This window comes from Magnolia sinica, chromosome 12, assembly GCF_029962835.1.
Source record: "Magnolia sinica isolate HGM2019 chromosome 12, MsV1, whole genome shotgun sequence".
NCBI classification, from domain to species: Eukaryota; Viridiplantae; Streptophyta; class Magnoliopsida; order Magnoliales; family Magnoliaceae; genus Magnolia; species Magnolia sinica.
The window spans coordinates 26,730,201-26,753,822 of NC_080584.1; the positions used below are offsets into that span (position 1 = coordinate 26,730,201).

General features: G+C 43.6%; 1 protein-coding gene across 1 annotated transcript in view; it reads right to left on the minus strand.

Annotated features, from left to right (window-relative positions):
• Positions 1-543: 543 nt before the first annotated feature.
• The window catches only part of LOC131221142 (AUGMIN subunit 3), a 126,813-nt gene continuing 103,734 nt past the window's right edge, over positions 544-23,622 (minus strand). The window contains exons 17-18 of the mRNA XM_058216292.1: positions 1,605-1,700; positions 544-941 (exon numbers count right to left, since the gene is read on the minus strand). Of these exons, the coding sequence (XP_058072275.1) occupies positions 813-941; positions 1,605-1,700 (225 nt within the window). The 3' untranslated portion in view covers positions 544-812. The remainder of the gene's footprint in view (positions 942-1,604; positions 1,701-23,622) is intronic.

The window sequence follows — 23,622 nt, forward strand, 5'->3', positions numbered from 1 at the left end:
ACATGGATGTCTTTTCCATTTACAGATTCTTGGATGTTCTCTATAAATATCATTAGTTAGCAAAAGAGGTTTTGACATACAGACCCTCCCTTATGTATGTTCCCAAATAAAACCTCTTGTTTTCCAAATGTGTTAAAAAACCACCCTGCCATTAACTTTTTAGAGAGAAAAACAACCATGGTTAGGTTAGTAAAATCTTTTTAAAAAAATGACAATGTTACGCCTCTCCCAAATTCCCATAACCCCAACCCCAACCTAACCCTCTCACAAACCAGGGGTATAAAGGTCTTTCCATGGTGAATGGTCACTGTAATGCTCCGGCATGGTTTCATCCAGTTCTGCTGATGGATGTTAACAAAAGGGTGATTTATTTTTTTTAATTTTTTTATTTTACCGAATATGAAAAACAGGGTGTTATTTGGGAAAATGCACAAGGGAGGAAGTTGTGTTTGAGACGGAAGGGTGCTATATGAAAAATTCTCTCACAACTGATATCAAATCCAATCACGTATAGACAGTTTGGGAACCTGCACCCAACAAGAGTTCTGTGGAATCGCTACTCTACCTTTCTCAAACTTCCAATCAGGGAGTTCTCCTGAAGTCAGCAATACAAACAGAAAGCTGGATCGAATGATGACTCTCAATACAATATATTGACTAGACTTTGTCCAGTTGAATCCAGCCACAGACAATAATGTGACTTAAATTACAATGCAACAATCACCATCCTACAATCAATTACAGAAACTTTGGCATTCTTACTGCAAGTAGCCCTGAGAAGCATATGCATGTGTTGGAAACAATAGACATCACTAAACTTGCAGAGCATTCACTCGGGCAGTAAGTTCTTTAACTTGATTCCTCAGACGATCAGGATTGCAGAAGAAATCAACAAAGACCTGCCGCTCTCGCCCTACCTCGTGTGGATGGTGTTTGACAATCTGCAGTGGATTTATTGCACGACCCAAGAGGTCATGTTACCAGATATCATAAACATGATTTACTTGGAAGGAGACAGAGCATAAAAGGAAAGTCCTTTTGTGGTTGGCATTATTATTTTTATTGTGCTCATTTAGAGAATATTGTCAATAAAAACAGCTAGTAATTAAGACTTAACAGGATGTGAGCCTTAGCATTTGTAAGGATGAACAGTAGGATTTTGTACAAGTTGTATGGTGATCCAGGCTACTGATCTGTCAACTGAGGATGCTGGAACTACATTCAGATTGGAAGATGCTAAACCTTCAACTAGTGGCCCACAAATAGTTGTTAGCAGCAGCCTATATTCAAGGAATATAGCTCAAAGATTTGAGGTTATCATATTCCAATCTGGCAGATCTTTAGAGCATCTCCCAGCCACGGTGGGCCTATCATATCAAAGGTTCAGATAACTGAACCTTGTGTCTATGTCCATAACCCCTTCTCTCAGCAAACCATACATACAGAGGCTTAGGGCCCGATAATCCCTCTGCAGTAACTGGGCTGTCAGGTATGCACATCTGGTTGTGGAAGTTGCTCAGGAAACTGACAGCACAGCAGATGTTTTCGTGATGTGAAAAGGAATTTGCCATTTAAGTACAAGAAATGAAACCGAGAAAGCTTACCTCAGCCTTTTCTCGATGCTCTCGTGTCACTTCTTCAACTGCAGCAGAGAGTTGTGCATTAACCCTTTCCATTTCTGCGAGCTCCTTCATCAGCGGCTGGTATTTTCAAAAATCGGACGGTCAAAAACATTGGATTTTGAATGAACAAAATCCATAAATGCAGCATGCAAGTAACAGGGAAGAGCTCAAGAACGAAAGGGCAGAAGAAATCTCAATAAAATGAAATATGGCATCGAATTACAATCGCAATTGGTTGGGAGTTGTAGATAGTCGAAGATAAGAAAAAACGTAGGTAGTCTGTTATCGTTGGCACAAAGACAACCTCCGTGAGAAGCCATGCGATAATCTCAACTATCTGATGGGAAATTAGCATGGATAGGTCTCAAGGCTTAACAGAGGAATGTAATGAAATTCAAATGCAAATGCTCCTACACACGATACTTTGAAAACAAATAATCAATAAGTTCTTCTGAAAAATCATGATAAGCAAAGAAATCCTTAAAAGAAATGCCCATTCTCAATAAATATGACTGCTAACTACCCCTGATATGCAAAAGCACATAAACCCTACCTTGCATCCCCAAATGGAGAAAGATGATGAAGATTGGGGGAGGTGTACTCATAACAGGTAAAGGTCGCAAGAAGTTCACCGATACTGACAGCAGCGGGAATGTCGTTTCTGAATAGATGGTCAACGAACTACAACTGAAGTGTGAAAGACATCCTAAAGCATACAAGCTCATTATTTATTTATTTATAGCAATGTGTTGTTGGTTATTCTATTGGTAAGAGCACCATAGCAGTGTATGGTGTGATGTTCTACCCATGACCACAACCATATGTATAGGATCAAACATGGTGATTCAATTGAAAGGCCATATATGATGGGAAATAGAATACTATTTAAATTCGACTTCCATTCGATGAAAAAGGTATGATCACATCCATAACAAAATTTCATGCATTGATTTACTTGGGATTTTTCACGTGTTTGATTTTATGTAATCAGCCATGGAATTGCACAAGTTTCCCCCTTAGATGTTTTCTTGATTTACCGGGATGAGCATTCTTGGCCATGACATAACACAAGCCATTAAGTTCCATCTCATGGAGAAATCCCTGACTAAAATGGAGAACCCAAGCATATCCTGTGTGAAGGTGTACAATGTGAATACTGATGTTGCTGATCATGTGTGATTGAGTGATCATGGACTATGATTGGATATCGTCAAGTCTGTAGAGCATAAAGATGATTTGTTGTATCAATGGGCCCCTCGTGAGATGTGCACATGTTGATGCAATGCTGTGAAATCAACTAACTTCTAGAAAAGGGCTTACTCCCAGAGGGTCACAGGTTATTGGGCACCGTTGATTGCGTATATTTAGTCTGTTGAGAATTGGAGAAAAAGGGAACTGGTCACGGGAGTATTCACTCAGACTCTGTTCAGTGAGTACAAAGCATGTAGGACCCGAAAAATAACACAGTGGTTCTAAAAAGGGTTTGCAAACCAATTTGGATATTCATAGGACGGTATGAACTGTCCAGGGTTATCTGTAGTCCAGTGGAACTTTGAGCAGGGAATGCTACTTGACAAGAGTGTCTCGGAAATTAGGGCGTGTTTGATTTTCCGGTGAACTGGTAAATACCGTGTAAAAAAGTAATAATTATTTCCCCTTACATTTACAACATGCTTGATTTGACAGCTTACTTTTTGAAACGAAAACCAAGAATATTACAAAATATCTATGGGTCCCACTGTGATGCATTTTGCTTATCCACACCGTTCATCCATTATTCCAGTTGAATTCATAGCATGAGTAAAAAATTGAGGCATATCCAATACTCAAGTGGACCACGTCATACAAAAAAGGGAATCAAATACTTACCGTTAAAAACTTTGTGGGGCCACTATTTCTTTTGGCGTGGGCCACTTGAGTGTTGGATCTACTTCATTTTTTGTCTCATGCTCCAAAATATTGTAATAAAACAGATGGATAGAATGGATATATCATATGCATTACCTTGCAGTTCAAAAATTAAAATCATCTCTTTTGAACCAATTTCAAAGGCGCAAATTCCTGTGAATTTTCAAACACGGTGAAATCGTAATAATTACCATTTACTGTGTATTTCCCATTGCTTTTAAAAAACAAACAGGCCCTAAGTGCCCACGAAACAAGTAGGGATCAAAAAAGAACACAAGGGTGTTCTATTTGAGGGTCTGCACCACAGGTGTGACATAGTAGATGGTCCGATGGGATTATAGCAAGATGTTAAGGTGGTGAATTGTCTAGGTTAACACTTGGCAGTACCTACAAAGTGTATGACCCGAACAAGAACATGATGATGCTTCAAGAGGGGTGCCTCGTGTAACAGCATATGGCTTGGGGTTAGGCCTGAGGGTGAAGGCACATTGCTAGAGCATAATGCTGCCCAAAGGTTGTGGATGTCACAGATTACACATAAGATGAGTCCATTGGAGAGAACACAAGGCATCCGAGGGGCTTCTTGGACACCGTTAGTGATGCAGGACAATTAACCACTAGCTCTAAAAGCTCGAACTATTAGAGTATGGCGAATTAATCCCTTTATCTCATAGCCCAGGCCCCACATCGCATGGGTTAGGACCTCGGCCGAACCCCCCTTTGTGGGCTCCAAATCACATGGGCTGCCCACCCCGAGTGTGTCCCCGCATCCCACGGGCTACCCCACTTGAGCCCGATGTGAAATGTGCATTAATCACCCCTGGTAAGGAGTCACGAACACGAGACCTCCCCCGTGGGCCCCAAATCGCATGGGTTACCTACCCCGAGTGTACCCCTGCATCCAACAGGCGATCTCACTCGAGCCTAGTGTGATAATGCCCATGCATTAATCACCCTCGGTGAGGAGTCTCGAACACGAGACCTCCCGCTCTGATACCAATTTGATGCAGGACAATTAACCACTTGCTCTAAAAGCTCGAACTGTTAGAGTATGGCGAATTAATCCCTTTATCTCATAGCCCAAGCCCCATGTAACGTCTCGAAAAAATTCGTATAAAGACCCGAGTATCACCTCAGGCAGAAATCACATAGGACCAAATCTTTTAGAAATTAAACGAGAGTTAACCAAGTGCTAAACTAGATTACCTGTGAAATTAGCACTAATCACTTTAAATATGATCTGCAAGACCCAAAACGTGTAGAATCGTTAATGCTACATTACCTTAAAACTTAAGATGCATCTCAAAACCCAGTTGGTTTTGGGAGCACTTTGAAACTCCGTATCGGACCTGGACCGCACGCCGAAAGTCCGATTACCGCGAAACTATACGCTTATGACCGCCTTGCTGGACTTGACAACCACCTTGGAAATCAAGTCCTAATTGTATCCAGAAACGCACAACTTGAGCCCGGAGCGAAGTGTGTGAGAAACGCGAATATCTTTAGGAAATGAACTGGGACTTAAGTGAATTGAGTTGTTTCACTTGCAGGCCAAATCTAGGGATTCAGACCGTCGGAATCTGACCCAATTACACCCTCGGATCAGGAAAAATTTCCAACACATGTTAGTACACTTGTGGCCCTGATCGAGCACCGGTCACCGTTGAACTAAAACTGGTCTGCCACGGTTGATTTGTAAATCCGATCGGACTGAAAACTTAACTTGACCTAGATCCAATGTCAGGGAGCTTAAGTCCGACCGCACGCAGAAAAGGGGCCTCCAGAAGTGCTCCGTTGGACTGAAACAGTCATTATTTGGCTATAACCTAAGTATACCATGACCCTGGAGCCATTCCCATCAGTTCTGGGCCTATATAAGGGCCTTAAACCCTCTCTCTTATATTCCATAAGAATTTTAAACCCTAAGAAAGAGAGAGAGAGAGTAGGAGATTCATCCTGGGATTTGATCCCGTTGCTCCACGCACTTAGCCACCCTATCTGTATCACAAATCCGGCGTTTCCAACAACGTACTTAGGTAAGAAAACCTAACTCTAATCTGTTTTAGGGTTTCAGATAATGTAAGTTATGAAATAGCTAACCTAATTCATGCTATAGGTTGCCAATTTGTTGTTGACAAAGACTAAGTGTCTAAAATGAATCCGTTACGTGTTTACCAGCATAAGGTGCAGACTATAAACGTATAGATTATGGTTTTCAAGGCTTTCAATGTCGGTTAATGATTTATTATTGACCTGGGTGCTATTTCACATGCAAAATACGATGTTTGTTTCGCGTTTCAAATATATATGAACTATATTGAGTTTAGTGTATTCCATGTATTTGTAGAAATGGTCGTATACGTATGGAATTTGAAAATGTGTTTGCCATGATTAATTGCTGTGTGTTTATACTAGTTGTATGTGTAACAACTCCTTGACGAAAGGATTTGCCCCAATACATGTTATGGCCAACATACGTCGTGTATGTTAAAAAGTGTAGTCTAAGTGTTTGTAAAAATGTTCGAATGAACTAGTAGTTAGTAAATTGTACTTTATATGATTGTTGAGATATGATTCTTAACTACCTTAATTATGTGTATGATTTCCTCCATGTATTTATGCTATAGTGTCTGTTTAGGTATGGAATGTATATGTGTGAATTCATGTTTAAGTTGCATTTCCTAATATGTTCAAATGATTGTATGAATTGAATTATTGATTCATTGTTGCCTTGATTTTCTTATATGATTATTTGCTGAAGTTGAATGCGTTACGCTTGGGACTATGATATAGTCTAGGCAATCAGTAACAGGCTCTGATTTGGTGGCTGAGGTTGTTTTCGCCCCACAGGACGTGTTCGATGAGTTCGAGCCGTACCTCGGTTGTCGACAGTGGTTAGGCCACACGGAGTGCTCGTGCACTTCATGTCGATCAATTCGATGTGCGCTCGTAGCAGTCGAGCTCGTCAAGTAACCCGATTGACCCGATGTATGTTCACCATGTATGGACGCTACTGCTTGAACCTAAGGAACCAACTTACCACTGGAAATCCCGTTAACCTTGGTACCTTGATCCGCTAAGTCTCATGAGCCGGACATGGTGGTATGGGACACCGTGGTCGAGCTGTCGGCCTACGCTGGGGTGACGAGCCTCCTCGTACTATCCAGTGAGCAACACAGCCTCGTGAGCCAAATACAGTGGTATGAGACACTGTATTCGAGCTGTCGGCTTACACTGATAAGGTGACGAGCCCTTTGTAGTGACCTTGAGTATACTCTAAGACCGCGTAGAGGGGACGAGCCTTTATGTAACAACAAGAGTACATACTAGGCCTACACTGATCAGGTGACGAGCCCTTTGCAGTGACCTAGAACCGTAACATCGTATGAAATTTACTAGGATTGACGACCCTAGAATGGATCATCGTTGGGAATTGATATAAGGGAGGTACCTTAGCTTCCCAATCTTGCTGTATGAAGAAGGTATAAGAACTCGGTAATCACGTTCATGCACCGCATTACGTGTGCGTTTGGCGTAGCAGGTCAAGCACTGAGGAAAGGTTGCATGCCGCGATCGTGAGATGAAGTCATTGAGGGAGAGTAGACGAGGGCATGCATCATTATTTCATATCATTCTTGCATTAACCAGAGTATTTAGGGATGTTTGATTGTGTTGCTTTATCATTGCTGCTTGACTGAATTGATAACATGTTAACCTTTGCTTTATAGTTCCACTGAGTTGATCACTCACTCCCACGTTATGGGACGGTGTTTTGAACACCAACCAGACCCTGTTGTAGTTTCAAGTGATGGCGCAGCCTGCGAGGCGGAGCTAGACTTTGAGGATGATGAGGAGGCATTCTCATTCATGCAGTATTCAGGCGGGTTTACGTAGACCGTTCTGAATCGACGGGGCTTCAGGGCTGATACTTTGTAGTGGACCACATTTTGACATTTTGTATTTTGAAATAATACTTGTAACTATTCGACCTGGTAACATGACCATACTTGGGAGACTCACAATCACTTACATACTTTATATACTTATCACAGTCTTACGCTTGCGTAATGTAACTGTCTCCGGAGTATGATTTGATGTTTTGGTATAATCCCATTCATGTTAAATGCACTAATTCGAACAACATTTAATCATCATTATCCATGTTGCATAAGTGATGCGTTGGAACTCGGGAGTTGGGCCGATGCTCGACCCCCGATTTTCAGGGCATTACAAGTTGGTATCAGAGCATGATTTGGATTAAACCGGACCTGGGATATGGTCACATGACGTGCGCTAACGCATTTAGACCTAGGTGGGTGCGAGAAAAAAAATGTAGAGACAAGCTTAGGTTTCCCAGTTTCGCCAATTGGCGAAATTTACCGAAAACGATTGCTGAGATCGGGTCTGTACACATCCGTGATCGCTTGAGACGACCCCAGATCACCCTTAGACCGTCAATCGACGGGTTTAGACCACGATTTACCCTATCCCAGCCATCAACAATCGATAAATGCGAATGTACATTAGAAAGTACTCGAAATGACCCAAAACGACTCAAGAGGGAGTCGGGGGCCAAATGAGACACCTCTAAGGGGACCAGGATGGGACCCACACATTTTTAGGGTCCAGGGGGAAGGAGGACCTTGCTCCACTGGTGAGCCATTGCCGGAATGTCCAGAGACTGGCGAGGGCCTCGCAGGTTCGACGAGGCCTCGCCGATTGGACGGTCGGGCCTGTCTGGCCGATGCGGGCCGATGCGGGCCGGCGCTGATGTGGTGCTGTGTGGCCCACCGAATTACGTGGGGGTGTTTTTAAACACCCCATTTACTCACCTCCTTCATTTCCCACCCCTCCAAGCTTTCCTTTTTCTTCAAAAACCCATGTTTCTTTCTCAAGTCTCCCCTCCATTCACCCATTTCCTCATTTTCCTTCAATACACACACCCCTCCATCGTTTTCCATCAAAACCCTCTCATATCTCTCTCTTTTCCTTCGATTTGAGTGCACAAATCTCTCATTTGTGTCTTATATACCTCCAAATCCAATAACCCATCCTATTCCCCACATATCATTCCACTCCAATGGCTCTATTCGAGCTTGTGACGACCTTTTTCTCGATTTCCACCATTCTCTTTATCATGGGAAAGAAAAGGGCTCCTGTGGATGAAGCCGGGCCTAATCACCCTACTCGTTCAAGGAGGTCGAGAAGCGCCACCGCAAGTGCAAGCGTCGATCGAGAGATAAGGACCAAGCGGGAGCTTGAACCCAAGGCTCTCCTCGAAAGGATCCTTCTAACGGATGTCTCATGGGAGATTTCATGGTCGCAGGGTCCTTTTTGAAGCTCATGTGGATGAGAGGCTCTTTGAGCAATATCTGGTGATGGACCACCTGGTCGAGGCTGGGTGGGGCCCGTATTCGAGGGTGAGTACCGCACAAATGTGGGCACAATCCGAGCCTTCTACGCCCACATTCGAGAGCCTACGCTGGAGCCCTTGCAGTTCAAGATCCCAGTGGGTAGAGATCGGCAGGCCACAATTGATGCTGGCTTGATACCCGACTCATGAGAATGCCGCTTGGCGAGACCCATGCAAGCGAGAAGAATTTGAGGAGTGCACGTGAAAGGGATAGCCGTACGCGATTCCTTTGTGGACAACTGGCCAACTGGAATCCAAACAACAGCCTCCAGGCAACCAATATGACTAACGACTTCCGCCTGCTCCACCACATCTTCACGTACAACGTGTACCCCAGGTGGAGCAACCGCAGCGAGTGCACCCATCCGATGGTAGATTTCCTGTACCAAGTGGGGCAAGGAGAGAAGTTGTGCGTGCCTACGCATGTTTTGCGACAAATAGTTGTTACCGCACGCTCCACTAGATCGTCTGATTTGCTCCCATTCGGCCGACTCATATGCAAGATTGCACGTGAGTTTGGTTATAGACTCGGGGCGGAAATGCCGGTGCCGACCCATTACATCAACGAAACTACTCTCAATCAGACGGAAATTGGGCCACGGCAGCGACAAGCCCGACTCGATGAGAGTGAGGACGAGACAGCTAGTGTGGAGTATGGAAGCGAGGAGGAAAGCAAAGAAGAGATAGAGGAAGAACAGAGAGAAGAAGTGGAGGCTTAGGACACGGATGAGAGCTTCCCTCCTACGGCAACGGAGCATGACACTGATCGGGCTTCTAGGGAAGTCCGCTTAGCTCGACTTGAGGAGGGCCAAGCTGCCCTGCGACCCGAGATTCGCTCGAAGATGTGCTGCGCTAGTGTACCCAGCTATGCTGAGCTAGTGAGCATGTCTATGCAAGCTGAGCAGGACGGGGACAGGCAGTCCCGTATTTGAGCACCTATGGCTCCCAGGCCGTGACCTGATCTTCCGAGTAGACCGTTACTCAGTAAGAGGCCGCGCGCAGACTCACCGCCAAGGCTAATGGCCCCACCTGCCCCAGTGAGGCAACCTGATGTGTGGTGTGTCTACTGCAAGAGGCCTGGCCACACAGAGGTGAGCTGCTTCACCAGGATGAGAGAGCGGCTTCTCACCACCCCAGAGGATCAACTGCCAGCATCCCCAGGTTATATCAGCACCACCTCTACGGTCGGTACTAGCTCATCCATCATTCCGGCCACCCACACCTTGATCTAGGCCGCTTCAGCGACCTATGGCTCCTCAGCCCAACCGATTTCAGCAGGCGCACGTCCATGCACTCATAGCGGAAGCGCCTGATTCTACAATTACCGTACCTTTGGCCTTCGAGCTCACCGCCCACATTGAAGGTACCCCTATATTTCTATTGGTGGATACGGGATCCACTATATCCGTGATATCATGTTCTACAATCCAGCGCTTAGGGTTGAATACAACCCCGATGGTTGGGGTACGAGTTATCGTAGCACCAGGGACTTTTACAGATGCCACCAAAATGTGCGAGGGTTGCTTGATAGATCTAGGGAGCAGGACGATATGCATTGACCTAATTGTCACCACGATATACCATTTCGGCGTCATCCTTGGTATGGATTGGCTAACTGAAGTGAGGGCTGAGATTGACTGCGAGACCAGGCTAGTGACAGCTCGCTGGCCTGAGGGCACGCCCTTTATGTTTCCCGTGCAGGTCAATTGCCATTTTCGAGTTCTTTGTTATGCTTCCTTACTGAAGAATGTTGACGGCCCGGTACTTGAAAACACACTAGTGGTTCGAGAGTTTGAGGACGTGTTCAGTAAGATACCTGGACTACCTCCTCGGCGCGAGATCGACTTCACTATCGACCTTGTGCCTGGTGCGACACCTATTTCATTGCCGACGTATCGCATGCCTCCATGTGAGATGGAGGAACAGAGGAAACAGATCGACGATCTGTTAGATGCTGGCTTCATACGGCCGAGTGTGTCTCCTTGGGGAGCACCCGTGTTGTTTGTGAAGAAGAAGGATGAGTCGCTGCGATTGTGCATTGATTATCGCAGGTTGAACTCGGTGATGGTGAAGAACAAGTATCCTTTGCCCAGGATAGACGACCTGTTTGATCAGTTGAAGGGGGCGCATTACTTCATGAAGATCGATTTACAGTCAGGGTATCACCAGTTGCGCGTCAGGAATGAAGACGTGCAGAAGACGGCCTTCAGGACCAGTTTTGGGCACTATGAGTTTCTTGTCATGTCGTTTAGTCTTACGAACGCACCGGCCGTGTTCATGGACCTGATGAACAGGGTGTTTCGGCCATTTTTGTTCTGATTCGTCATCCTGTTTATAGATGACATTCTGATATACTCCAAGAGTCAGGAAGATCACGAGGAGCACCTGCGAGCAGTCTTCGATACGCTCAGGAAAAACCAGTTGTTTGCACAGTACAAGAAGTGCGACTTCTGGAATGAAGAAGTCAAGTTCCTGGGACATATGGTGTCTAAGGAAGGGATAGCAGTTGACCTCGCTAAGGTAGCCACGATTCAAGACTGGGAACAGCCTGGTTCGGTTACTGAGGTGAGGAGCTTTCTTGGTCTGGCAGGGTACTACCGTCGATTTATTAGCGACTTCTCCAAGATTGCCAGACGTTATCTCAGTTGACACGAAAGGATCTGAAATTCGCCTGGAATGAGAAGGCGGAAACAGCTTTTCAGGAGCTGAAGGACAAGCTAACGTTCGCCCCTGTGCTAGTATTGCCAGAGCAAGGGGTTAAGTATACTATATACACCGACGCGTCTCGCGTTGGTCTTGGTTGTGTCCTTATGCAGAAGGACAGGGTGATTGCTTACGCCTCGAGACAGTTGAGGAAACACGAGGAGAACTACCCTACACACGACCTAGAGTTGGCAGCTGTCATCTTTGCACTGAAGCTCTGGAGACATTACCTCTACGGAGAAGAGTTCGAGCTCTTTTACGACCACAAGAGCCTTAGGTATATATTCACGCAGAGGGATTTGAATATGAGGCAAGGACAATGGATGGAGACCCTGAAAGACTTCAAGTTTGAAGTCTCTTACCATCCTGGCAAGGCCAACCTTGTGGCAGACGCATTGAGTAGCAAGAAGGCATTGACATTTGCGGCTCCGCTGATGATAGCAGAGTGGGACATGGTAGAGTTTGTGCGAGACTTTGAGCAGAAACTCACGATAGAGGAGCCGTATGAGGGTATCGCGCATATTCGGGTATGGCCCCTTATTAATGATAAGATCATCGCGGCTCAGAAAGACGATGAGCTATTGGCGAAGATGAGAGAACAGGCTAGCAGCGATGAGGACGCCAAATGGATAGTTGGTACGGATGGGGGCTTACGTTACCAGGGTCGCCTATGCGTCCCGAACCTTCCTGACTTGAAGAAGGAAGTTCTCGAGGCTGCTCACAATTTAAGGATGGTAATGCATCCTGGCAGTACGAAGATGTATCGCGACGTGAAAAGGTCGTACTGGTAAGACAACATGAAGGCCCACATAGCAGAATATGTATCACGTTGTCTCACGTGCCAGCAGGTCAAGGCCGAACATCGCCGACCTCCTAGACTGCTTCAGCCCATGCCCATTGCTGAATGGAAGTGGGACTTCATCTCTATGGATTTCATCTCAGGGCTACCGAAGACGAGGAAGGGGTATGACTTCATATGGGTGATCGTGGACCGGTTGACGAAATCGGCTCATTTCCTCCCTATCAGAGTTTCAAGCTCTGCAGACGAGTTGGCTAGATTGTAAATCAAGGAGATTGTGCGTCTGCATAGAGTTCCATTGGAGATCGTGTCGGACCGAGACAAGCGATTCACATCTATCTTCTGGACTCGTATCCAGGAAGCAATGGGAGTGAAGTTGAAGTTCAGTACCGCGTTCCACCCACAGACTAACGGGCAGACGGAACGGGTAAACCAAGTGTTGGAGGATATGCTGCAAGCCTGTGTGTTGGATTTCAAGGACAGTTGGGATAACTGTCTTCCTTATGCAGAGTTTGCCTATAACAACAGCTTCCAGGCGAGTATTAGCATGACTCCTTACGAGGTACTGTATGGGCGTCCGTGTAGGGCACTGCATTGCTGGGCAGAGGTTGGCGAGAAGAGCCTGATTGGCCCAGAGTTAGTTCAGGCGACTTTAGAGAAAGTCGACATTATCAGGCGCCGACTTTTGGCAGCACAGAGCAAACAGAAGAGCTACGCTGATACGAGACGGCGACCGTTAGAGTTCGAGGTTGGAGACCATGTATTTTTGAAGGTTTCCCCAATGAAGGGAGTCCTCCAGTTTGGGAAGAATGAGAAGCTCATGCCTAGATTCATTGGCCCATTCCAGATACTTGATCGAGTGGGGGCGGTAGCATACCGCCTTGCTTTGCCCACACCACTCGTAGGCGTGCACAACGTATTTCATGTATCTATGCTGAAGAAATACGTTCCCGATCCTTCCCACATTATCATATGGGAGTAGGTACAGTTAAGCGAGGACGCTACATATATACTGCGACCGATGCATATCCTAGACAGGAAGGAGCGGGTATTGCATAGCCAGGTTATCCCACTTGTGAAGGTACTGTGGACGCATCACACGGAGGAAGAGGCTACTTGGGAAACTGAAGCTGAGGTCCGTAAGAACAACCCTCAGATTCTCGAGGAGTACGAAAATGTACTAATTTTGAGGACGGAATTTTTCTTTAAGGGGGGTAGATTGTAACGTCTCGGAAAAATCCATACAAAGACCCGAGTATCACCTCAGGCAGAAATCACACAGGACCAAATCCTTTAGAAATTAAACGAGAGTTAACCAGGTGTTAAACTAGATTACCTATGAAATTAGCACTAATCACTTTAAATATGATCTGCAAGACCCAAAACGTGTAGAATCGTTAATGCTACATTACCTTAAAACTTAAGATGCATCTCAAAACCCAGTTGCTCTTGGGAGCACTTTGAAACTCCGTATCGGACCTGGACCGCATGTCGAAAGTCCGATTACTGCGAAATTATACGCTTATGACCGCCTTGCTGGACTTGACAACCACCTCGGAAATCAAGTCCTAATTGTATCCAGAAACGCAAAACTTGAGCCCAGAGCGAAGTGTGTGAGAAACGCGAATATCTTTAAGAAATGAACTGGGACTTAAGTGAATTGAGTCGTTTCACTTGTAGGCCAAATTTAAGGATTCAGACCATCGGAATCTGACCCAATTACACCCTCGGATCAGGGAAAATTTCCAACACATGTCAGTACACTTGTGGCCCTGATCGAGCGCCGGTCACCGTTGAACTAAAACTGGTCCGCCACGGCTGATCTGTAAATCCGATCGGACTGAAAACTTAACTCGACCTAGATCCAATGTCAGGGAGCTTAAGTCCGACCGCACGCAGAAAAGGGGCCTGCAGAAGTGCTCCGTTGGACTGAAACAACCATTATTTGGCTATAACCTAAGTATACCATGGCCCTGGGGCCATTCCCATCAGTTTTGGGCCTATATAAGGGCCTTAAACCTTCTCTCTTATATTCCATACGAATTTTAAACCCTAAGAAAGAGAGAGAGAGAGAGAGTTTGAGATTCATCTTGGGATTTGATCCCGTTGCTCTACGCACTTAGCCACCCTATCTATATCACAAATCTAGCGTTTCCGACAACGTACTTGGGTAAGAAAACCTAACTCTAATCTGTTTTAGGGTTTCAGATAGTGTAAGTTATAAAATAGCTAACCTAATTCTTGCTATAGGTTACCAATCCGTCATTGACAAAGATTAAGTGTCTAAAATGAATCCATTACGTGTTTACCGGCGTAAGGTGTGGACTATAAACGTATAGGTTATAGTTTTCAAGGCTTTCAATGTTGGTTAATGATTTATTACTGACGTGGGTGCTATTTCACATGCCAAATACGATGTTTGTTTCGCATTTCAGATATATATGAACTATATTGAGTTTAGTGTATTCTATGTATTTGTAGAAAAGGTCGTATACGTATGGAATTTGAAAATGTGTTTGTCATGATTAATTGTTGTATGTTTATACTAGTTGTATGTGTAACAACTCCTTGGTGAAAGGATTTGCCCCAATACATGTTATGGCCAACATACGTCGTGTATGTTAAAAAGTGTGGTCTAAGTGTTTGTAAAAATGTCCGAATGAACTAGTAGTTAGTAAATTGTACTTTATATGATTGTTGAGATATGATTATCAACTACCTTAATTATGTGTATGATTTCCTCCATGTATTTATGCTATAGTGTCTATTTAGGTATAGAATGTATATGTGTGAATTCATGTTTAAGTTGTATTTCCTAATATGTTCAAATGATTGTATGAATTGAATTATTGATTCATTGCTGCCTTGATTTTCTCATATGATTATCTGCTGAAGTTGAATGCGCTTGGGACTATGATATAGTCCAGGCAATCGGTAACAGGCTCTGATTTGGTAGCTGAGGTTGTTTTCGCCCCACAGGACGTGTTCAATGAGTCCGAGCCGTACTTCGGTTGTCGATAGTGGTTAGGCCACACGGAGTGCTCGTGCACTTCATGTCGATCAATTCGATGTGCGCTCGTACTAGTCGAGCTCGTCAAGTAACCCGATTGACCCGATGTATGTTCACCATGTATGGACGCTACTTCTTAAACATAAGGTACCAACTTACCACTGGAAATCCCGTTAACCTTGGTACCTCGATCCGCTAAGTCTCATGAGCCGGACATGGTGGTATGGGACACCGTGGTCGAGCTGTCAGCTTACGCTGGGGTGACGAGCCTCCCCGTACTGTCCAGTGAGCAACACAGCCTCGTGAGACGAATACGGTGGTATGGGACACTGTATTCGGGCTGTCGACCTACACTAATAAGGTGACGAGCCCTTTTTAGTGACCTTGAGCATACTCTAAGACAGCGTAGAGGCGACGAGCCTTTACATAACAACAAGAGTACATACTAGGCCTGCACTGATCAGGTGACGAGCCCTTTGCAGTGACCTAAAACCGTAACATCGTATGAGATTTACTAGGACTAACGACCCTAGAATGGATCATCGTTGGGAATTGATATAAGGGAGGTACCTTAGCTTCCCAATCTTGCTGTATGAAGAAGGTCTAATAAGAGCTCAGTAATCACGTTCATGCACCACATTACGTGTGCATTTGGCATAGCAGGTCAAGCACTAAGGAAGGGTTGCATGCCGTGATCGTGAGATGAAGTCGCTGAGGGAGACAGATAATGTAACTGTCTCCGGAGTATGATATGCTGTTTTGGTATAATCCCATTCATGTTAAATGCACTAATTCGGACAACATTTAATCATCATTATCCATGTTGCATAAGTGATGCGTTGGAACTCGGGAGTTGGGTTGATGCTCGACCCCCGATTTTCAGGGCGTTACAAGTTGGTATCAGAGCATGATTTGGATTAAACCGGACCTGGGTTATGGTCACACGACGTGCGCTAACGCATTTAGACCTAGGTAGGTGCGAGAAAAAAAAATGTAGAGACGAGCTTAGGTTTCCCAGTTTCGCCAATTGGCGAAATTTACCGAAAATGATCGCTGAGAGTGTATTTTAGAGAAGAAGAGAGATTTTCGGGTTTTGGGGTTCTGGTCCTGCCCGGAACCGTCTCTGGTTTCGGGAAAAAAAGAAGAAGAAGGCTTTGGATGCTTTTTTTATGGACGCGGATTAGCAACTGACAAGTTTGAGTAACAAGACTCGCTACTGAAGTGACGTCACCAAGTTATGTGGGCCCCGCCATGATGTATGTGTTATATCCACACTGTCCATACAGTTGGAGAGATCATTTTAAGGCATGATACAAAGAATGATTCAAATCCAAAGCTCCAGTGGACCCCACCACAGAAAACAGTGGGGAGAGTGATGCCCACCATTAAAGACTTCTAAGGGCTACAAAAGTTTTCGATCAAGCTGATATTTGTTTTTTTTTTCCCTTATTTCATGTCTGTGTTAACTTATGAAAAGGTTGGATCTCAAATAAACATTATGGTGGACCTTAGGAAGGTTTCAACGATGGGCGTCACTCTCCCATTGTTTTATGTGGTGGGGTCCAATACTGCTCTGGATCTACCTCATTCTCTGTCTCGTGCCCTAAAATGATCTCTCCAAATGGATGGACGGTGTGGATACGACACATACATCATGGTGGGGCCCACAAAACTTGGTGACGTCACTTCGGTAGCGAGTCTCGCTGTCGCGTCCTTTTTATGGGTGCAGGCAAATTGGGTAGCCAGATATAGACGGTCTTGTCGGGGGCTCTGTAGGGCCCACCATGGTGTATGTGTTTTATCCACACTGTCCATCCATTTTGATAGGTTATTCTAGGGCATGAGCCCAAAAAGGAGGCAGATCTAAGGTTCAAATGGACCACGCCACAGGAAGCCATGGTGACAATGATGCCCACCATTGAAACTTTCCTAGGGCCAACCGTGATGTTTATTTGCCATCCAATATGTTCATGAGGTTTGATAGACCTGGATGAAGAGAAAACATAAATATTAGATTGATCCAAAAATTATGTGGCCCCCAAGACATTGGTGATTGAGTGCCTCACTATAAAAAATCGTAAAAATTAAGCAGATCCAAATCCCACTGACGCATCATTAAAATCTTCATATGGCCCATTTTCCAAAGGTGTGGTCCACATGAGATTTGAATCTACCTCATATTTTGGATTATGGTCTAAAACTATTTGGAAAAATAGATGGACAAATTGGATAAAATGTATATATTATGGTGGGCCCCTCAGATTTGGATCTAGTGGCTACTGCCTATTGACAGCGTCAGTAGGCAATCCGCATCCCACCAGGACCTAGTTAGAGATGGATGGTCCTATGGGGCTCATGGTGGGGCCCACAATGATGTTTGTGAGATATCCACTCTATCCATAAATTTTTCCAGAGCATATTAGGGCATGAGACCAAAAATCAGGCAGATCCTAAGATCAAGTGGGCCGCACGACATGAAACATTGAGGATTAAACATCCATCATGCCCCAAAAATCAGCTAGTCACATCATTGACAGGTATGTTTACAATTTCTACTTTATAAAAAACAAAAAAAAAAAAAAAAAACTTTTGAATGAATTAATTGTGTTTTCACACATGTTTTAATACATTTATTAATGTTATGCATTCAATTTGAATATAGTTGTATTAGTTCAGTCAGCCAGCGCATAGCTTAGGACCCTTTACAAAGGATGTCTATTACATACACTTCTTTTTTTAGATTTTATGATTTAAAAGTATGTATTAAGGTCTTTTTTAATAGTCCCTTAAGTTTCATTGCAAAATTCAACAAATTTCCCAATGTTTCCCAAAAAGTGCTATAAATTACGCAATACAAACGATATATCCCGTGTGATAACTGATACGTATCTGTATCCCAAGGGTGCGATACATGGTGTGATACCAATATTTCGAACACTGGGTCCAAGATGGGGAAAAAATCTTGAAACAACACCTTGTTTGGATATTTCATTAGCAAGAGGCCCTTTTTCCCGATAGTGAAATCGGCCCTGGAGTGTGCATGGAAAGTAAAGAATGGGCTCGAGATTTCAACCCTTGAGAATGGATTTTACATGTACAAATTTTAAGACTTTGATGAAAGCCAATGCATTTTAGAAAGGGGCCCATGGTTCGTTAGTGGACACCCATTGATGTTGCGGAGGTGGTTTGCCACTATATCTCTCCAAAAGGTAGATTTGGATACCATCCCTTTGTGGATTAAACTTCCCAATCTTAATTTTATTTAACAAACGCCTTGCATTCTAAGTAAGATTACTAGCACCATTGGCAATCCTCTCTTTATGGATAAAGCCACAACTATGGGCACGTGCTCCTTTGCTTGTGTTTGCCTGAAAATTGGGGCCCACTCAATCCTCCTAAATTCTGTAAAAATCAAATGCAAAGGAAAAATTATTGAACAACTTGTTGAGTATGTGTGGAAACCAACAACGTGCAAAGAATGCGAAACGTTTAATCATTCGGAAAAAAAGATGCCAACAAACCATTCTATAGCCAAGGTGGTTCCCCCCACAAAGGGCGCCTCTCCTACTACAAATTTGGGGCCTTCCTCATCTTCAGGGAATGTAAACTTCCAGGGGAACTCCATATCCTTAGGAGTCTCAACCTCTCTTGGGGCACCCACGCAGAAACGGGTGCAAAAGCGAACCATAGATAGATCTTCTATTGCGAATAACCAGAATGTAGAAAATGTTGAAGTTCACAATAATCCAGGTGAAGGGCCCTCCCCGCCTACTGCTAGCGGTAGAAGGAGAGTTCCTAGTTCTCCCTATGCTTGTGCTAGGTCGTGATCATTTAATCCCACATCCCAATCCAATAATTTCTCTATCTCATTTGATTTGGATGGAAATGTGGAACTTGATGCTAATCAAGTTACGAACCTCACACAACAAGTGACCTTGGCTGCTAAGGGAAACCTCAATCCCTCTTCTCCTCCCGTAAATGGTCCTGAATGAATATCCTCATCTAGAATGTTAGAGGCCTTAATAGGGCCTCGATGCAGAAGGAAATTGGAGATATGATTCACAATCTTAATTTGTCTATGATTTTCATAGTAGAGACTCGCATCAGGAATTCTAACATTTATGTTGCATGCAATTCTTTCTTGTCCTATTATTGGGTCTATGATACGAATACCGAGTTATGCTCCAATTGTAGAATTCTAATTGCCTAGAAAAACTCAATCCAATTGTTTGTCATCTAGAAAATAGACCAACTTATTCATTGCCAGCTAACCTCTTCAGAAGTATCTAACCCTCTATTTTTTTACAGGTATCTGTGCTGCAAACTTGCCAACCAATAGAGAGCTGTTATGGAATGAGATCTCCCGCCTTGCCATAAACCTGAACAATCCTTGGATCATTGCAAGGAGACTTTAACTGCATTAGATTCTAGCATGAAAAGAGGGAAGGCGGTGACCCCAACCTAAGACACATTGAAGACTTCAACAGTTGCAATGCAACTGCTAGTCTTGATGACCTCGCGCTTTCAGGTAATATCTTTTCTTGGTCTAACTAGAGGTGTAAACGAACCGAGCTAACTCGGTTAGCTCGCTCGACTCGACTCGAAAAAGCTTGATCCGACTCGGTTTGAAACTGAGTTCAAGCCGAGTTGAGCTGATGTTTTGAGCTCGAAAATGAGTTCGAGCTGGCCCTAGCTCGACTCGACTCGAATCGAACCCATCTTGAATCGAACTCTGATCGAACCAGTTCAGTGACTCGGTTACTTTGATATTGATGTTGCTCACCAAGTGTTTGATGAAATGACTCAACGAAGTGTGGCTAGTGGCAAGGAGGGTATGTACATGAAACTAATACCCTTTTTTTCTTGATTTTGATGTTGCTTAGAAGGTGTTTAATAAAATACCTGTAAAACCATTGCTGCTGTCTTAAATACAGTGAGAGTTTGAAGGTGCAGTCCAGGTGTTTGTGAAAATACTGCACAGGCGAACTCGGCTCGATCTTGGCTTGAATTGGTCCGAGTTGCTGACCAAACCGAGCCGAGCTGGCCAGTCAGGCTTGAGGACTGAGCCGAACCAAGTTCGAGCTGAGGTCAGCTAGTGGCTGAGCTGAGTCGAGCTGGCCAACTCGACTCGATGTACACCCCCAAGTCTAACAGTAGTGCCATCTTGCCATCTTGACCTTCATTACATCCTTTAGCTCTTATAAAGCCTCTTACTTGGCCCTGGGCCTTTCTGATCATGCTTTCATGCTGCTTGACTTTGACTCTCCTTCCATTGACTACAAATCGCCTTTCTACTTTTTCAACCATTGGTGCAAGATGGAGGGGTTCTTCATTGTTGTGGTTAAAGCTTGGGAACAACAAGTTGTGGGTTCCCCCATGTTTGTTATTGCCATTAAGCTCAAAAATCTTAAGCTTGCCCTAAAAAGCTAGATAGCTAATAAGCCAAAATTAAATAACCAACTTGCCAAAGCTAAGGAGGACCTTCTTGCCATTCAAACTCTCATTTAGATTGATCCTTCTTCCACCAATGTTGAAATTGAGAGTGCTACCAAAGAAAACCTCGGCCGGCTTCAATCATTTGAATTCTCTATGCCAAGGTAAAAGGCTGGAAAAATTAAGCTCAATCTCAATGACTTCAATTCTAAATTTTTCTATGCCTCTATTAAATCCAAACAAACTTCTACTAAGATTTGGAAAATCAAAGGTAGAGATGGCACCATCATGGAAAATAAGGATGAGATTAAGGAAATAATTATTGATCATTTTAAGAATATCCTTATCTCCACCCAAAGGGATTGCCCCCCCATTGACTTACACCTCTTGGACAATATCCCTAAGCTCTCTGATGACGATGGTGACCAGCTAGTCAGGCCTGTCACCATCCACGAAATTGAAGCAGCTATCAAAGTTGCTAATCCCAATAAAGCCCCAGGTCCTTATAGTTTCAAAGCCCACTTTTATAAGATCTGTTGGCCTATTATTGGGAAAGATGTCCATACCGCAATCACTAGCTTCTCTAACTTTGGAAAAATGCTAAAGCAGTTCAACAACATCCTTGTGACCCTGATTCCTAAATTTGAAAATACTGAAACTCCTAATGATTTCATGCCTATTTCTTTGACCAATGAGATCTATAAAAACATATCCCGCATCATGGTCAACAGAATGAAATCTATTATGCCTTCCATTATTAGCCAAAACCAATCTGCCTTCATTCCAGGTCGTAATATTTCTAATGACATACTGCTTAGTCATGACCTTATTCGAGGTATCCACCATAATGGAGGTCCGCCTAGAATGTGTGCTAAGATTGATCTTAAGAAGGCTTTTGACTCTATTGGATGAGACTTTATCATAGAAGCCCTCCATATCCTCAATTTTCTTGACATTTGGATTAACTGGATCCAAGCCGCTATATCCACCCCCTCTTTCTTGATTATCATCAACAGGGAGGCTTGCGGTTTTTTCAAGAGCAATAGAAGTATTAGGCAATGAGACCTGCTTTCTCCTTTCCTCTTTACGATTATCATGGGGATATTCTTAGATTTGTTGAAAATGTTATAATTTGCAAAACTTCTTTCAAAATTCGGGAGTTCAAGTCAACATTCAGAAGATTGTGCTTATTATCTCTGGCTCCTGTACCTGAAAGGATGAAGTTAAAAGTATTCTTGGTATGGATGAAGGCAAACTCCCTATCAGATATTTAGGAGATCCCTTGTTCTCCACCATACTCCATATTTCGGATTGTCAACCGCTACTTGATAGCCTTAATAGAAAGCTTGGTGGATGGACGACATCCCTCCTCTCTTTCGCGGGTACACTATAGCTAATCAACTCCACTCTTTCTAGCCTCCATATCTTTTGGTCCTATGCGTTTTTGCTCCAAAAAACATGTTATAATATTATCTTTAAACATATCAAGGATTTTTTTATGGGGTTTTTCGTCTTTTCATACTATCAGCTGGGATTAGATCTGCAAGCCTAAAAATGAGGGAGGTCTTGGCATAATGATGTAGGACGGCCTAATCCAACCTTAAATGAGCATGGTATTTGAAAGGGGCAGATTCATGCAATCTTAAAAAAAACAAATAAATATCAGCCTGCTTTATACATCATAAACACAAGAAAGAAATAAGGTTAATATAGCATTGATTAGGGCCATCCATCACAAACACGAAGTATTGAATCTTAAAATCTGAATTTAGTTGGATCCGGCGAAAGATAGAACTTTCGTCTTGCAATAGGTCTGTCTAACGATCCAAGTGGATTTTCTAATCCAGAAAAATAGGAATTTCCTGGATTGGGAAATCTGGAAAATTCAGGAAAAAAAATGGTACTTCGTCATATTTAGATTTGGGTGATGGGTTTTATGGGAGGATGAAAATCTTTTGAGATCTAATGATCTAGATAAAAAGAAACAAGATTTGGCTTCTATATCTAAAGATTTTAGGAGAAAAGGAAGAGCCTAGGGTTAAAGAAAAGAGTACCTTGAGAAAAGAGAGAAGGAGAAAGAAATAGGGAATGAGAAATTGTTTACTTGGGCCTCACGCCCTCTTCCAATCACTGGAAGTCAAAGACGAGATCGTCAGAAGCAAAAAAACTCTTTTTTTCATAAACATAACATCACATGCAATGGATTTAGGGCAACCCTTATAAATTCGTAATTACATAAAATTACCAAAATACCTCTACTAAAAAAAGTTAAAAGAAAAAAAAGAAACTCGCACAAAATTTGTGCATAAATTGTCTTAAAACTTAATTAATTCAAATGTTCATAAACTAAATGTAAATTTAAGATGCCCGATGGGCCCCGATGATAGTGCCGCGAAGGTGGTGTAATGAAGGTGAGCCGTGACAATCCAACGGTCCGATCACACCATCCTCGCGATCCAATGGTCCAAATGCCTCCCCTAAGCAACTCACACATGTCATGAACACGTGTAAGGTCTTCAACCTCTAGAGATCCGACCCATATCCGTCATCTAACCATATTGACACGGGTAACACACGCCTCCTGCATTGATATAATTTGAATAGTCTGGTGTCCACATCACATAACTTCTTCGGAAGTTTCTGCCAAAGCATGCCTTATTAAGCAACTCTGGAAAATCATTTGTAAAGAGGACAATATGAAATTGCACCAAAATTGCACCAAAAATTGTCCCAA